Raw genomic sequence first — 18,548 nt, 5'->3', positions numbered from 1 at the left:
CAATTGTGCTTCAATAGTAGTCCTACATTAATAAATAAGATATAGAGACATTTCATTTTATTGTAAAATACCTTTATTACATTATTTTAATGACATATTTAATCCCCACTGTACAACAATAACACTTTCAGTGTCAATAACCTCTTAGGTTTATATCCATGACATCATAAAATGATCTTATCAAAACCTACATTGATTTCAATGACAATTTTAAAAGTGTGTGAAAATGACGTACAGAAGGATTGTGACAAATAGGGAAACCGTTCAGGGAGACATATCTGAAAAATGATCTTTAACAAAAATAGAATAACATCTTTCCAAGATTAAGAGCTTCTACACTGATGAAAAATCATCTTTTATGAGGGTAGCATATAGACAAAAGATCACAACAAAACCAACACAGGATTTAGAGATTCAAATCCACTTTACATCCCAGCATGTAGGTCCTTTTTGTTTCATGACTTGAACTCAGAAGTCCAGGAAACGTATGACATTAGACACAGAGACACATGCTTTGTTTCTCCTCTGATCAGACATTCCAAACAACATGTGCCGTGCACAGTGAGGACAGTGTGAAGGTGTTACCTTGGTGCAAGGTGTCCTGCTAGACCTAGAGAATAAAGACACTGTCCAACCTAGAGCCCAGCCATCTCCCTGAGTTGTTTTAGCGGAAACTCCAGCCCTAAAGATGCTACGCCGCTGGTAGGAGCACTGTGGGGCCCGTTTATTATCATTGTTTATTTTCACATGAGGTCTAAAGAATGACATTTGTCTTTTGAAATGCCCATAGCATTGATACCTTTGCATTAAGCGGCTTTTTGTTATTGGTGTGAATCTTAACTGTGGCCCCCTCCCGTTGACGCCTGATCCTGCTGAAGGTACCTGGCCACCGCGTTACGCTAACCTCCATCCCTGTTGGATTGCTTGTGGAATCTAGTGTAGAACGGGGCCAGGGGGGCCCCCCTAAACCGACGGGTCCCTCTGAACCGAAGGGCCCCTCTGGATCGAAGGGCCCCTCTGAACAGGCGGGCCCCCCCCTAACCAAAGTCAACGGGAAAGATGTTATTGCACAATTCCACCGTGCCACTGTCTGAAGCACCCAGAGAAACGTTTCTATGGTCATGTGAGCTACATATGGAGAAGGACAGCAGTTCCAGAAGTGCAGTGTGAAACCTGATTACAATGTATAAATCAGCCGGACATGCATCTTTTTGCGATAGAAAGTAATACAAAAATAGTTTCTCAGCAGAAAGAACTATTAACAGAAGCCTGCCAAAGCCATGGCCAAGCGATCACTGGCTGTTATCTTTTAAGAGAGCTAAATATGTCCTCTTCGTTTTTACGAGGAATTCGTGTTAGTTAAGTTAAGCCACTGAGGAGAAATCTATAGTGTTCTGAATTTTTTAAATCGCAATCCTTCCCATTTGGAGAACCATTAACATAAAAATCAAACAAGATAGTCTGGGCGGGGGCGGGGGGTAGCTGTGGAATCTAGAAACCCTTTACTGTGCCACATGCTCTATGCGGAGGGTGAGGTAGTTAGGGAGTTGGGTTACAGACCTAATGAATAGCTGATCAAAAACACATTCTCTGCTGAAGCCCCAAAGCGGTGAGAAACGCGGCTGTGGCAGTCAGGCTCAGTTAAATGACTGTCGTAGGAGTTTCAGGAACCTCCCATTGTCCAGTCCACTCCGGGGTTATTGTTTTACAGCCGTGTTACAGGGGACATCGTTCCACACTTTCATCTGAGTGAGTCCTGGCTTGTTTTACAATCCTCCCAAAGCCTCTTGGAACGACTCCACGTAGAAGGCGTGGCGGAAGGACCAGCCATGAGCAGAACGTTCTAGAAGATCCTCCACTGATGCCTGATTACATACACTCATACACTGGTCATTTTTAGTGTGGGGAAATTCTCTTTCCATCAGCTGGACTTCTGTCGAAGGACTTCATTCTGCAGGGGCGGTCAGAGTCATTGTTGGAGTTTAAATCCATCAATTTGGGGCCAAGAGTTAATTTTGGATTAATACAAGGACTCTTAATTGCTCATTATTTAGCTACTTCGATCAAGTCATTCCCAAAACCCCATATATGGTCAGACAGTATCTGTTTAAGACCTGAGAACAAGCAATACATCAAAATCCTTTCCTCGAAATTTCTCTCCCTCTCACTTTGAATTAGAATTGAAACTACTCTAATCTTACATTTCTATGTTTGTAAGTATGAAAGGAGCATTTGAAAATACTTTCATAATACATCCATACTATCATTATTTCCATTCTAAGTGGCATTATGCAGAAGGGAGAGGGGATTAGGACTGAGGTCACTCATTACATTGAAAAAATAAAGAGTTCACAAAAATATTTATATTGTGAAATAAAAATATCAGTGTCTGTAAATTGTGCTGGTAAAAAATACCAATATATTTTAGCGTAAGTGCTATGTCTCTGCTGTGCAAGGTTCAAACCATTCATTCGCACAGTTTTGCGCAGTTGCAGAATCCTGCTTGTTTGTGAGTTAGATCGTGGTCCCTTTAGACAGTTTGATCGTAGGAGACCAAACTGCAAAATTAGGGCACTGTCAAAATAGGTAATGAAAAAAATGCCCTGCTACTATGAGGATTGAAACCGGCATTGCACATGTACATACATTCTGTATCAAGCCATAGGCCTGTGATGGGAAAGGGGGAACTGGGGTACATTCGTTAACAGCTTAAAATAACAGCCAGGGCCCGGAAAGATTTTAGAACAAGTTCTCGAGGTTTATCAACACCTTCTTGAAAAAAATAGATTTTTTTCAGGGTATAAACTAAGATGGTTACATTTATCATCACATCAATGATATTTACCTCCACGTACAAAGACAATCACCGGCGTCCACCAGGAGAACCTCAGATTAAGGTGAAGTCGCTCTGGCGTAGGGCAGTGTAAGATACTTCTTTAAGGGCAGGAGTGTGGAGGCGAGAGGAGGGCGTGCTGAAGTGGAGCGTGCAGGATTGTCACGGAGCTGCTGCTGGAATTTTGCCTTTGCAACTTGCCACATATGTATATTTTCTCTCTCTCTCGACTCTCTCTCTCACCCTATATTTTATAATCTGCAGTTGCTCCCTCTCTGTGTCTGGATGGGGGCTAGCCCTGCGTGGAGTCGGGGAAGATGACGTCGCTGCCGAACACCTCTCTGTACAGCGGGGGGAAGGTGTGGGCCGTCTCCGGGTGGACCAGGCGAAAGAACTCCAGCTTGTCGATGTGGAGATGGCAGATGGACTTCATGATGGGAAGTTTAGACACCATCTGAAAAGAAAAAAGGAAGCGGGAAGAGATTGAGAATTGATCTAAAAGGTGACCGTTATTTAAACTGCATCAGATCCTATATCAGGTTCCTCATCCTGTGTTAGAGTGGAAATCGCAGACAAGATGACAAACACAGACACCATGTGCCCCAAGAAGAAAAAAAGTATTAAGAATTATAAGAATATAAAAAGCATTTCACACTCAATGTAAAAAAAAGAGTTGAGGGCAGTTATTAACAATATACATCCTCTTGACGAATACAGCTCTTGACACACGCCTGTGAAATGACCCTAAAGGGCAGATTATGGTCCCACGTTCACGTAACGACAAGGACCACGCAGTCGCTTCGATGCAGTCGTGAACCTTTATGGCTCTGCGTCGGGTTTGAGCAAGCGGACCAATCCCAGCCCCTGCTGCTTGCGTCGCCTCGACGGAAGGTTACGATTTCTGGGAGGCGCGCGTCAGGCCCTTGCGGTGGACGCGAGGAGGGTCCGCAAGGACGTAAGGGGTCCGTAACCCCCTTGCGTTGCGTGAACGTGGGACCCTAATCAGCCCTTTAGGGGAGCTCCCAGGTGGACACCAGTCCCTTTACCTTGGTCAGCTTCTCCTCTGCTGAGGCCTCCCTCTGCAGGCAGCGCTGCAGCGCCACGTACACCTTCTCCTGCAGCCTCTGGATGTGATGCGTGTCCGTCAGCCAGGGGCGGTCTGCAACCACACAGAGGGTCAGTGAGACCCCGTCACAGCACAGAACACAAGAAAGGAGGTCTACACGGGTCAAATAATCACAATCAGAATTACTTTATTTTGTTGTACACAAGAGTACAATTCTTAGGCTTGGTTCCTCAACAGCCAAACACCTCAACGTAGCAGCAACAATACAAGGTAAAGTAAATAAGTTAGTAAAAATAATTGGTAGTGGTTCAAGCCACAGTTGATAGTAGTGCAAAAAGGTTGTGCAAACTACAGAAATATGTATTTGAATTATCGGTTTTAGTTAAGGTGTGCAAAAAATGCTGTGCAAAAAAGCACAAGACTCCAAGGAGGATCCTGAGAGGAAGAGTTGGTCTCACCTGGCGACAACAACACGGCCGCGCTGAACAGAGCCATCTCTTCCTCGCTGAGCTGCAGGCGGCTCAGACTTTTAGCAAGGTCAAACACGGCACTCACAAGGTCGTCACAGCCTAGCAGAGATACAGAAGGAGACCAATGAAAACATCATCCAACGCCAAATGAGAGAGAGAGAGAGAGAGAGAGAGAGTGTGAATGTGTGTGTACTTATGTTCAAATGAGAGAGAAGGTTATTTTCAAACGGCTGCATTATATGTGAGCAAGTGAATGACCAAAAAAAGCAAAAGAAGTGAACTTACCGAGCGCTTTGAAGAGCTGCGCACAGGCAAACTTGCCGTCGAAGAGCAGCGTGTTGTTGATGGGGTTGTAGGCTCGACACAAACGGATCAGAAGAACATCCAAACAGCCTGGGAACAAGGGGATGGAAACAATGATCACAATCTGGCCAAACAACTATCTAATGTCCACAGGGCAATTCAATAGATTTATCAAGCATATAATAGCTATAACGTCTATGTATAACATGTTTTTTATTTGTCATGCTTGCAGTTAATTCAAGCTTTCAAAGCGTGATCTCCGTTAGCTTAAGTACGGGTCGAAGTCCTGCAGTTAGTATCATCAGAAGCACATGATAAGGTAGGTAGGCACTGTCAAGTGGCTGGGCTGGCCAGACAGACTTTATGGCGGGTAAATTGTATAGGAGGCATGTGACCAAACCAACGTGTTTCAAATCAATTGGGAATGTTAAGGCGGTAATCTATCAATGAGTGTGTGTGCGCATGTTGTTGTTGTTGTCGTGGGTGCAGGTGGGTGCTCTGGCGGGACAGAGCACCCACCTGCTTTGAGGAGGATGATCTGGTCGTTCTGACAGAGGTCCATGAAGCCGGTGATCCGCTTGGCAAACTCCACCACGTATTGGATGGCGTTGGTGAGGTGGACCGCACAGTGCTGCCACATCCCCTCAGCGGACTGCAGACCGTAGAGAGACAAACAACAAGGGTTCATCATTTATTTTGTCAGCCAACCCATACATATACCGTTCCCAAGATACCTAGTCCTAAAGTGAAGACTTCATAGGCTTCCTGAAAACAAAGCTCTATTTTTCCAGCGATGCGGGACATCATTTCAAAGTACCTTTGCTTGATAGGAGCGCGTCTCCTCTTGGCTGTACATGGTCCACGCCAACCTCTTCAGCTCCTCTGTGCTGTACTGGCTGGTCTCCATGTGGGACTTCACCACACTCTGGGTGATGCGCTCTGCGGAAGACCAAAAGAACACCCTCAGTCAGCTGATCTTGGGGTCGGTCGGATCAAAAATCAAGGTGTTAATATAGTGGGCAGCTATTATCCAAACATTCTACCTTTATGTTTCTATGATATCAGTTCTATAGTTTTATGTTTGGATTGATCGGTCCGCAAAAGACTCAAGACTCACCTGTTCAGAGTTCACCTAGACACTGCATAGCCGACCCCCACCCACCCCTCCTACCTATTGTATGTTGTACGTCCTGGCACTTAAAGTACGCCCTTATTGTATGCCGTACTTACTTATAGTACTTATAGTTGTGTCGCATCTTATCCTAGCCATCTTTGTTGAGTACGGGTAAGGGGTTAACCTAGCGATTGGTTCTATGAACATCCTTACTGTGCCGACCGTGATATATTGTCGTTTCACCTTCTTATGACAAACGTCCTCATCGCGAGTGGCTTTTGATAAAAGCGTCCTGCTAAACGCCCTGAACGTCAATGTGGTATAAGCGGTCCGGGCGTCTCCTGACCTAGCTCGAGGCCGGAGCAGCCGCCGGGCGGCGGGTTGGCGATGGCGCGGGAGAAGAGGCCGGAGTCCTGCAGCAGTTGGTACTCGTGCCTGATGTGGTGGTGGACGTCCACGAAGTCCAGCCCGCCGCTCTGCTCGGGGGAGCTCTGGGAGGAGGAGCTGCTGCCACCGCTGCCGCCGCCGCCGCCGCCGCCGCCGCCGCCGCCGCCGCCGCCGCCGCCGCCGCCGCCGCCGCCACCGCCGCCCGTCACGTCCAGGGCGCAGTAGTCGGGGGTCAGCGGCAGGTCGAACAGCAGCCCCTCCGGCAGGGCGCCCATGTCGTCGTGGTGGTCGCTGAAGGCCGTGCTGGAGCCCCGGCTGAAGGCGCGGCCGTGGGCGCCCAGCTCGCCGCCGTCCTCGCACGGCTCCGCCCCCGCGAACTCCTGGGACTGCTGGTGCTTCTGGACCTCGGCGTACAGGCTGTCCCGCTGCTTCTTGGACATCCGTCCGAACTTCACCGCTGGTAACGGACACAACGACGTTAAGTTAAGTTCACCGCTGGTAACGGACACAACGACGTTAAGTTAAGTTCACCGCTGGTAACGGACACAACGACGTTAAGTTAAGTTCACCGCTGGTAACGGACACAACGACGTTAAGTTAAGTTCACCGCTGGTAACGGACACAACGACGTTAAGTTAAGTTCACCGCTGGTAACGGACACAACGACGTTAAGTTAAGTTCACCGCTGGTAACGGACACAACGACGTTAAGTTAAGTTCAGCGCTGGTAACGGACACAACGACGTTAAGTTAAGTTCACCGCTGGTAACGGACACAACGACGTTAAGTTAAGTTCACCGCTGGTAACGGACACAACGACGTTAAGTTAAGTTCACCGCTGGTAATGGACACAACGACGTTAAGTTAAGTTCACCGCTGGTAACGGACACAACGACGTTAAGTTAAGTTCACCGCTGGTAACGGACACAACGACGTTAAGTTAATTTCACCGCTGGTAACGGACACAACGACGTTAAGTTAAGTTCACCGCTGGTAACGGACACAACGACGTTAAGTTAAGTTCACCGCTGGTAACGGACACAACGACGTTAAGTTAAGTTCAGCGCTGGTAACGGACACAACGACGTTAAGTTAATTTCACCGCTGGTAACGGACACAACGACGTTAAGTTAAGTTCACCGCTGGTAACGGACACAACGACGTTAAGTTAAGTTCACCGCTGGTAACGGACACAACGACGTTAAGTTAAGTTCACCGCTGGTAACGGACACAACGACGTTAAGTTAAGTTCACCGCTGGTAACGGACACAACGACGTTAAGTTAAGTTCACCGCTGGTAACGGACACAACGACGTTAAGTTAAGTTCACCGCTGGTAACGGACACAACGACGTTAAGTTAAGTTCACCGCTGGTAACGGACACAACGACGTTAAGTTAAGTTCACCGCTGGTAACGGACACAACGACGTTAAGTTAAGTTCACCGCTGGTAACGGACACAACGACGTTAAGTTAAGTTCACCGCTGGTAACGGACACAACGACGTTAAGTTAAGTTCACCGCTGGTAACGGACACAACGACGTTAAGTTAAGTTCACCGCTGGTAACGGACACAACGACGTTAAGTTAAGTTCACCGCTGGTAACGGACACAACGACGTTAAGTTAAGTTCACCGCTGGTAACGGACACAACGACGTTAAGTTAAGTTCACCGCTGGTAACGGACACAACGACGTTAAGTTAAGTTCACCGCTGGTAACGGACACAACGACGTTAAGTTAAGTTCACCGCTGGTAACGGACACAACGACGTTAAGTTAAGTTCACCGCTGGTAACGGACACAACGACGTTAAGTTAAGTTCAGCGCTGGTAACGGACACAACGACGTTAAGTTAAGTTCAGCGCTGGTAACGGACACAACGACGTTAAGTTAAGTTCACCGCTGGTAACGGACACAACGACGTTAAGTTAAGTTCACCGCTGGTAACGGACACAACGACGTTAAGTTAAGTTCACCGCTGGTAACGGACACAACGACGTTAAGTTAAGTTCACCGCTGGTAACGGACACAACGACGTTAAGTTAAGTTCACCGCTGGTAACGGACACAACGACGTTAAGTTAAGTTCACCGCTGGTAACGGACACAACGACGTTAAGTTAAGTTCACCGCTGGTAACGGACACAACGACGTTAAGTTAAGTTCACCGCTGGTAACGGACACAACGACGTTAAGTTAATTTCACCGCTGGTAACGGACACAACGACGTTAAGTTAAGTTCACCGCTGGTAACGGACACAACGACGTTAAGTTAAGTTCACCGCTGGTAACGGACACAACGACGTTAAGTTAAGTTCACCGCTGGTAACGGACACAACGACGTTAAGTTAAGTTCACCGCTGGTAACGGACACAACGACGTTAAGTTAAGTTCACCGCTGGTAACGGACACAACGACGTTAAGTTAAGTTCACCGCTGGTAACGGACACAACGACGTTAAGTTAAGTTCACCGCTGGTAACGGACACAACGACGTTAAGTTAAGTTCACCGCTGGTAACGGACACAACGACGTTAAGTTAAGTTCAGCGCTGGTAACGGACACAACGACGTTAAGTTAAGTTCACCGCTGGTAACGGACACAACGACGTTAAGTTAAGTTCACCGCTGGTAACGGACACAACGACGTTAAGTTAAGTTCACCGCTGGTAACGGACACAACGACGTTAAGTTAAGTTCACCGCTGGTAACGGACACAACGACGTTAAGTTAAGTTCACCGCTGGTAACGGACACAACGACGTTAAGTTAAGTTCACCGCTGGTAACGGACACAACGACGTTAAGTTAAGTTCACCGCTGGTAACGGACACAACGACGTTAAGTTAAGTTCAGCGCTGGTAACGGACACAACGACGTTAAGTTAAGTTCAGCGCTGGTAACGGACACAACGACGTTAAGTTAAGTTCAGCGCTGGTAACGGACACAACGACGTTAAGTTAAGTTCACCGCTGGTAACGGACACAACGACGTTAAGTTAAGTTCACCGCTGGTAACGGACACAACGACGTTAAGTTAAGTTCACCGCTGGTAACGGACACAACGACGTTAAGTTAAGTTCACCGCTGGTAACGGACACAACGACGTTAAGTTAAGTTCACCGCTGGTAACGGACACAACGACGTTAAGTTAAGTTCACCGCTGGTAACGGACACAACGACGTTAAGTTAAGTTCACCGCTGGTAACGGACACAACGACGTTAAGTTAAGTTCACCGCTGGTAACGGACACAACGACGTTAAGTTAATTTCACCGCTGGTAACGGACACAACGACGTTAAGTTAAGTTCACCGCTGGTAACGGACACAACGACGTTAAGTTAAGTTCACCGCTGGTAACGGACACAACGACGTTAAGTTAAGTTCACCGCTGGTAACGGACACAACGACGTTAAGTTAAGTTCACCGCTGGTAACGGACACAACGACGTTAAGTTAAGTTCACCGCTGGTAACGGACACAACGACGTTAAGTTAAGTTCACCGCTGGTAACGGACACAACGACGTTAAGTTAAGTTCACCGCTGGTAACGGACACAACGACGTTAAGTTAAGTTCACCGCTGGTAACGGACACAACGACGTTAAGTTAAGTTCACCGCTGGTAACGGACACAACGACGTTAAGTTAAATTCAACGCTGGTAACGGACACAACGACGTTAAGTTAAGTTCACCGCTGGTAACGGACACAACGACGTTAAGTTAAGTTCACCGCTGGTAACGGACACAACGACGTTAAGTTAAGTTCACCGCTGGTAACGGACACAACAACGTTAAGTTAAGGTCACCACTGTTAACGTACCGAACAACGTTAAATTAAGTTAAGTTCACCGCTGGTAACGTACAGAACAACGTTGAATTAAGTTAAGTTCACCATTGTTAACGTACAGAACAAGGTGAAGTTAAGTTAAGTTCACCGCTGTGAACGTACAGACAGAACTGCGTTAAGTTAAGTTAAGTTCACTGCTGTAAAGGCACAGAGCGAACGGCGTGAAGTTAAGTTAAGTTCACCACTGTTAAGGGCCCAGAGAGAACGTCGCTAAGGCCCAGCGGTCAAAGATCTCAGCGCCTTGGTTAAAGGAAGAGGATGTTTAGCGCGGGTTAGTTAAAGGTAGAGGATGTTTAGCGAGGGTTGGTTAAAGGTAGAGGATGTCTAGCGCGGGTTGGTTAAAGGTAGAGGATGTTTAGCGAGGGTTGGTTAAAGGAAGAGGATGTTTAGCACGGGTTGGTTAAAGGAAGAGGATGTTTAGCGCGGGTTGGTTAAAGGTAGAGGATGTTTAGCGCGGGTTAGTTAAAGGTAGAGGATGTTTAGCGAGGGTTGGTTAAAGGTAGAGGATGTCTAGCGCGGGTTGGTTAAAGGTAGAGGATGTTTAGCGAGGGTTGGTTAAAGGAAGAGGATGTCTAGCGCGGGTTAGTTAAAGGTAGAGGATGTTTAGCGCGGGTTGGTTAAAGGAAGAGGATGTTTAGCGAGGGTTGGTTAAAGGTAGAGGATGTTTAGCGAGGGTTGGTTAAAGGTAGAGGATGTTTAGCGCGGGTTGGTTAAAGGTAGAGGATGTTTAGCGAGGGTTGGTTAAAGGTAGAGGATGTTTAGCGAGGGTTGGTTAAAGGTAGAGGATGTTTAGCGAGGGTTGGTTAAAGGTAGAGGATGTCTAGCGCGGGTTAGTTAAAGGTAGAGGATGTTTGGCGCGGGTTGGTTAAAGGTAGAGGATGTTTAGCGAGGGTTGGTTAAAGGTAGAGGATGTTTAGCGAGGGTTGGTTAAAGGAAGAGGATGTTTAGCGAGGGTTGGTTAAAGGTAGAGGATGTTTAGCGAGGGTTGGTTAAAGGTAGAGGATGTTTAGCGAGGGTTGGTCGAGCTCCTTGTTTACCGTCACGGCTCATGCCCAGAGCGAGACACTTCTGCAGCCGGCAGTGCTGGCAGCGATTGCGGTTGGTGCGGTCGATGAGGCAGTTCCTCTGGCGGGAGCAGGAGTACATGGCGTTGTTTTGCTGACTGCGTCGGAAGAACCCCTGGAGGTAGAGGAGGAGGCACGCAGAGAGTCAGGGAAGGGTCGGCTTAGGTAGAGCAGTTGTCTTGTAACCGAACGGTTGGTGGTGTGTTGATGTGTCCCTGAGCAAGACACTTAACCCTAACTGATTCTGACGAGCTGGCTGTCGCCCTGCATGGTTGACTCTGCCGTCGATGTGTCAATGTGTGTATTAACCAATGTAAGTGGCTTTGGATAAGAGCGTCTGCTAAATGCCCTAATTGTAATTGGAAAGGGATGGGCGTGGCGGCAGCTGGGAAGGATATGAGGAAATGGCAAAATGGAAAACTGTGTTGAGATACTTTACCTTGCAGCCTTCGCAGGTGATGACCCCGTAGTGGATCCCTGACGACTTGTCCCCACAGATCTTACAGGGAATCACCTCGATTTGAGCTGATGAGGAAAAGAAAAGCTGTGAGTAAACTCTGTAATCCCTTGAGAAATATAATGATTAGGATATTGCCAGGAATCCCCCCACAATATTTAATTTGCTGAACATTTTCTTCTATTAATTAGAATCACACTAATAATTAATAACACACCTCTTCTCTGCATCCAACACAATATTTATTAAAATATGGAAATCTTTCTGATAACATCGACCACCCATAGACAAGATATTCATCACTTTACTCCATTGCCTTTGGACCCCAAGACCAGGGGTGAGGAATCACATGCAGAAATTTGACTCGTGGACGATCGGGCATAATGTCGACAAACCAACCAGACAATAAAACTCCATGACCTTATAACAGGAGAAGGGCGGCCCTTCGTTAACACACTGTGACTCCAGACGGCGCTGATTTGAAAGATTCATGACCCTGAACAAGGAAAGTGCGGCAGCCTTGGAAATGTATCGCCGACGCTGCTTGGACCGGGGCCCGTTTGCATTGCTCTCCGCTCTGCAAGGAACACAATGTCTCAACAATAAGATACTCCGAGGAGCGATTAGCGGGGGTCAAGGAGAGCCTAATCAAACGCAGATAACGAGCTGAAGCGGCCTCTCTGAGAGCTGAACAATGTATGTATTTTATAGCCGGGGTTCGAGCAGGGAGCTCTGAGCCGTCTTATCGAGAACAGCCCGTCCTCCGTTAGGTTGTTTAGGTGGCCGGCTCCTGACGCCCAGAATAGACGCTCAATTGCATTAGTCGAGCCCAGGGTTATAAAGTTTCAAGTAGCTGGATAACAATGGCGCCCCCCCCGCCCCTGCCTCTCGCCCGCCCCGGGGCTCTGGGTCCTCTGTGACTGGATTTCAAACGGCAACACTCAGTGGGAAGAACGATCATCGTCGCAGTTGTTTTGTCGTTGTCGCCGTGTGTGATTTGGTTTGGGCCTGAATGGCACATCGATATATAAGGTTACCTGCAGTTTCCGAACGCATCATGTTAAGCGGCGTTGGCGAGCGTTCAGTGAAGCACTGTCGGTGCCGTGTTGCTGAGATGACGTCATCCCTTTGCATATTCACTCACACATCACGGCACTGCGCTGCGGCTGCATGCGTCACATGCAGATTGCGACAAGTCAGGAACGTCTGATTGAATCTTTGGCATCCATGGCATCATGTGGAGATATTTGAGGGCTTCTTGCTGGGTAGGTTTCCTACTAACGTACAAAACACTAAACCTCAGAGATGAATAGATCAATAAATTAATACCGGCAGTGGATAAAGCCTCAGTCACTCTCTGCCTCCCGGCTGCCCCCCCCCTGTTATATAAGTGCTGTTTGGCTGCATTCCATGATCACACTCATTTATAAGAGGTTGTCCTAGCAACACTCCCCCCCCCCTGTTAGGCACCCCATTGGTGGCTTGTTGTGTGGCCCTGCCTGTGACTGGCCGGGTTCTGTTCTACTGACACAGTTTCCCTACCAGTGGAGAGGGTCGGTGGGCCGTCTCCTGTTGACTGTGCGGGGGGGGGCTGCCTCGCACGCGATACCATCGGGCTTCTCCTGGGTTCCGAAAGGTGGAACTAATTCAGGCTCCGTCGCCGAGCAAAGGTCAGACGAAGAGAGGATTCCATTCTGGGTTTTGGAGCAAGCCAGGCAAATCTAGAGTTTGTTTAATTAAGAGGATCCACGCCACACGCCCCCCCCCCCCCCCCCCCCCCGGTTCTAGTTTCATGACGCACGGCTGGACGCCTTCCAAACGCATGCAACGTGCGGGAAATAAACAGACACGGAATGATGAGCTGCCGACGTGTCCACTCTCGCTTTGGACATGTGGGAGCATGTAATCGGAGTGAAACCTCAGCTGTCTTTGAGGTGCAACATGGATCTATTTATACTCCGGATAGCCCCCTAACCGTCCGTCCGCTAGTAAGGTGCAGTCGGTGGAACTCGGTTACATAATTCCTCCCGACGTCCGTCCATCCAGAGATGGCTCACGCCGATACCAGGTCATGTGTCTGAGGTGTCATATTTTTGTGCGCCGCTGTGTGTTGGAAGTGTCAACAGCTGTAAAGCATGTGGTACTCCAGCGTCCTACAAGTTTTCAGGTTTGAGGGTCATCTGTGTCTCACACACGCACACGCACACGCACACGCACACACACACACACACACACACACATCGCGCTCAGCCCTTTCCCTGTCCAGCCTTGTAAACCCTGAGGTGGACTTTAGCCTCTCTTCCGCCTCAACAAACAGTCCAAAGCTTATGTTTACCTTGCACATTACCTCCTGTTGGGTATAGCTAACCTATACCATGAATGGCTGTACTATGCTGCACGGCAGGGGAGGGGGGGGTTTACACACCACATATGTGATATCTTAAAGAGACAGCGATGAACGGGTGAGTGAGTGCTTTTCATCCCTCACATGCAGCAGAGGGGCCCTCCAAACACCTGCCCCTCAGAGCCCATCCTTCTCCTCCTCCCCTCTGGACCCCACTGTAGTCTGACCCATCTAGAGAACAACGCAGGGAGAGTGTTTCAGCACAGTGCGGGGTGGCTGTGGTCCTGTCTGCAATACAGGAAAAACCTAGCCATTAGGTGGTACTGCTGCTGACACTATTTGAAAATATTGGAATGATGATACCGTTTTTTAAATTGTGCATTCCTATTGTTATTCGTTTTTTTATTTATTTTACTATGCATGTTTTAACATCATTAACATAAATGCCAATATTGGATTTTTCACAAAGTATGCAAAAAGGTATCCCACAATATTAGTTCCTGGTATACTGCAGGAACTAATCGCATAAATGGGAACTAAAATCGAGCCCTAAATCTTAACTCTGCCCCTGCCAAGACCAGTCGAGTCTACATGAATCCATAAACCTACGGCTACTTAACCTTATTATTGCTACCATGTTTTTACTGGCCGTGTAGAGCAGACCTTGGGCCATTCCTGTGTAATCCTCTCCACCGCTGACCAAGCAGACGGAGTGCCAGACAACCCGCGGTGATCCCTGCTCCTTCCCTAGCCCCACGGGCCTCCCGACCATAAGCACAACCAGACTCAGGAATTCAACTCGCAGCATGTCATTTTAAGCACCGGCCAAAGCCACAGGAACTAATTCAGGAATACGCCTTTGCGATCCGAATCATCTTTGACTACACTAATTGTGTGGTCAAACATGGGGGAGACACAAAGACTGACACAAGAATTAATGTGTGCAATTTCTACACAAAACGCTTGCTGGGTACACTAGATCTAACACTGAACCCTAAGGGAATATTTGCACTGACACGTTCGAATATGTGCAGCAGAACAGGTGAGGAGGGAGGGAGGGGAATCTTAGCGCCCTCCTGTCAAAGGGGTCCGGGTTAGGATTGAGGGTCCCTGTGAACGGGCCCGGTGTGTGTGTGCAGTGTCCTGCAGCTGTAAGAGGGCTGTACATCACTGACCCCAGTAGCATGGGTTTACACATCGTACCAGCTACTACCAGTTCTGAACAGGAAACCAGCGCTGTGTGCTGATGGAATCTAACCATTTATACAATAGCCATATGAATCGGATACTTTATAGTTTATCGCTTCGACTCATTGCTCTACTTTGGGTTGTGTTCAGGAAGAGATGACACAACGCACAAAAGCATCGCAGGATCATGCTCGTGGCAATTTGATTGAAGATGATAAAATCCTAAAGGGTGGTTTTATATATGCATGGAGAGAAACACCATATTGCCAATCCTGAACATGGTATTTCACCATGGTCATGAAATTTTACGACAAAATGAGCACACAGTATTTAACACCCACCTTTCCATGTTCCATTTACTCACATTGATATCATAAGGGAAGACGTTTTGAAATGATGTAATTCATGTGATGTGAGCCAGCTGTCAACAGTTTATATTTAATACAGGTGACACACATTGGTGAGTTGATGTAACACAAACAGGAAACTGAGCTTAATGCCCGCTGTGCTTTTGCTGAGAGGTGGCTCACTGCGCCCATATTCAGCCCGCCAAAAACACACCATCCCTTTTTATCTGTTTTATGTTTAACATGGATTGGCAGAAAAGGCTATCAAACAGTAATCCGTTTTATGTTGTGCCGATAAACATAACTCTTGTTTAATAAAAAGTTTAATAATTGAATGAATTGCAATGATGCATGCTATGCATGCATCATTGCAATTCATCATTGCATGCATAAAAGTACAAACGTGACTGCTCAGAGTCTGCATGGCTACACGTTTCCCGATAAGCCCGCTTCGTTATGTAATTCATTAATGTCCAATATTTGGAATGACGACAGTCCTCGGTGGCTCTGACCCCCTGGGTGAATGCTGTGTAATCCTCCATGACATAACTAGGTCAATGGAACAGCGGACCCTTTCTCTCTGACCATGCACACAGAGCCTTGTCAACAACAACACAAGAAGGTTTCCTCAGATCCAAGCCTCTTCAAGAGGAAAACAATATCAGCGCGCCAGATATATGCGAACCTCGTATACTCTGTATGGAGCACAAATATGAGCTTTGACTTGGCCGACGCTATCATCACATCGTGTTTACATCTCTAATCAAATGCAACACTATATGTGTTGGGTTTGTTACGTTAATCAAACCGGAGTCTCACCAAGATGAAACGAGAACGCATTTGCGCCAACATCATCAGCATCATCGAAACCCAATCACCGTCTCCTCAAGACATGTATCCATAACGTCTCCATTCTCACCACCATTAAAGGACTCGAAAACATTAGCACTACGTTTCCTCTCGGGGTTGCCATATACAGACTTGGATTTTCTTTTTCTGGGACCCATGTTTTTTATTTATATTTTACATCTGTATTTTACACCATAATGCAACGTATGCCAGCAAAATAAAAAACAAAAAACTATGAAAACTACACCACAAATCAACAGCTGTTTTAAAAAAAGACACGTGTCATACACACCCGTCAACACAAGACACTCACATGCAATGCTACGACACGAGATGCATTGTGTGGTTTGATTGACAGCTCTTTAATGATCGCCTCCCTCCCCGCCTCCCCCGCGGGAGTCTCTCTTACATAACGAGGCGCTCTCCGGCGGAGCCTTGCTACTAGACCAGCCTGTCCCACCGGACTGAGGGGGTCAAATGCACCGGGGCTTCAACGAATCGAGTGCATTCGACTCGTGACCTTGTTCAAACATTCAAACATTTTAAAATCAATTCAAAATAAACAAAACATATGATATGAAAAATATGATAAAAAAAATGAAATTCTCGAATAAAACGCGACTTTCCGTGTATTTATAGATGTCGCACAGACATCAGAAACAACGGGTTGTGAGCAGGTTTATCACCGACATGTCACGCAGCTTAGGGCCGGTCATACGCACTTCGGACCCGGTGCAAATGAGACCACCGAGAAGCCGCGAGCAGCCACCATTGAGCCGCTGAGTGGAGCACTAAGTAATGAACTGAGCACTAATAAGTCATCAAATGAACTGAGCAATACGTCGTCAAATTACCGGAGCACTGAATCAACAAATGACCACTATGCAAAGAACATAAATAAGTTGCACACACTCACCTCTCATGGTGACGGCTGCTGTCTTCAGTTCATAAACTCCACTTTGAACTCCGAGACGAACGACTCCTCACACGGCTGATACTACTGCTCCGGATCGAACCGAACGGTGACCTGCTCTCAGAGCGGCGGTTCTTCTGCCGTTAGTTCCGCGCCTTCCTGGCTGAAAGCTCGCGCTGTCTGCAGTAAACAAGAGGTCGGCTGCTCTCTCTCACGTCCTCCTCGGTCCGAGCTCTGTCTCTGCTCGCTCTGAGCTGCTCGCGGCGCGTGGACTCCACATGATCCGCCGGTCCGCCTAGATCTGCTGCGCGCGCTCCGTCGTGACCTTCCGCGCGCATTGAGCCTTCAGCTCCCAGGGCACGCGCCGCGTACGTGGGAAAGTGTGGCAGTGTGTCACAGAAACAACCGCGTGGGGATCGGTCTCCACGCGCCGCTGTGGCAGCGGCGCTCTCTCGGCGTATAGATGGGTTTGGTTGCGTTTCTCCCGCGTAAAGATAGACGGCAGCCTGGAGTTTGTTGCGTTGGTCGGACATTAACCCCGATCTGATAGTCAGGCAGGCCCGCCGCTCCCTATACGCAGAGTACGCAGAGTGCGTAGGGCACCAAGTACCTGGGGGGGCACCAAAAATTATGGTTTGTAAAAAAAATAAAAAAATAAAAATAATTATTACATTGTTGAATTAAAAAAATATATAAATTAGTTATGAAGAGGCCCACCGTTGTTTTTTCTTAATTGCATAACCTATCCCTCAATTTCGGCAATTATATGTTTTTACCTAATATATGTTTTTACCCCCCCCCCCCCCCCTAATACTTTAGTAATAGGTTAGTAATAGTAATAGGTTATATTCTACACTTACTGTATCATTAATATAAAGTAGACCTATTATTAAACATAACAATGATAATTCCTTGATAACTCATTCAGTTGCAACTTGCAATTATGCAATCTGTTCATAATTCTCAATGAAAAGTAATTTCTTCCTTGGAATCAAATTCGTTATAGAATCATATATGATTTGTGTTAGTGTCATTCAATTCAAGTAGCATGTCAATAAATCAAACAAATTAATATTGTCATTTGTTTGGCCGGAAAATCCAAACGAACTGAGTGACACACGGAGAGATGCTTCAACATGTCGACAGCATCATGGCAGGTCTGCTGTTAAATGTTATCTAATATGCTGGCTGCATGATTGGTTGATGTAACAGGGTCAGAGGGTAAGATTGAAGGGTTTGAGACCCGAGTTCGGTCTGGGATAGAGTCCTAGAATCCGGGTTGGAGTCCCGACGTGGGTACCAGAGAGACTGTTGATCTGATCTTAAATACGTTGCACATTCTAAAATGCTGGTCTATTTTACTCATTTTTTGC

At 47.1% G+C, this 18,548-nt stretch overlaps 1 protein-coding gene across 1 annotated transcript; it reads right to left on the bottom strand.

The window, feature by feature from the left end:
* Window positions 1-109: 109 nt before the first annotated feature.
* On the bottom strand, window positions 110-17,401 carry rorca (RAR-related orphan receptor C a). Its single transcript, XM_079739232.1, has 10 exons — window positions 17,179-17,401; window positions 11,517-11,602; window positions 11,051-11,192; window positions 6,133-6,630; window positions 5,490-5,611; window positions 5,192-5,324; window positions 4,655-4,762; window positions 4,358-4,468; window positions 3,880-3,992; window positions 110-3,287 (listed from the first exon to the last, which is right to left on the bottom strand). Exons 1-10 carry the CDS (start codon window positions 17,183-17,185, stop codon window positions 3,126-3,128), a joined length of 1,482 nt encoding a protein of 493 aa, XP_079595358.1. The 5' UTR covers window positions 17,186-17,401; the 3' UTR covers window positions 110-3,125.
* Window positions 17,402-18,548: the final 1,147 nt, after the last annotated feature.

Source organism: Pollachius pollachius, assembly GCF_949987615.1.
Source record: "Pollachius pollachius genome assembly, chromosome: 7".
Taxonomy (NCBI): Eukaryota; Metazoa; Chordata; class Actinopteri; order Gadiformes; family Gadidae; genus Pollachius; species Pollachius pollachius.
The sequence above is the reverse complement of the archived record's forward strand: the minus strand, read 5'-3'. Positions and strand labels throughout refer to the sequence as shown.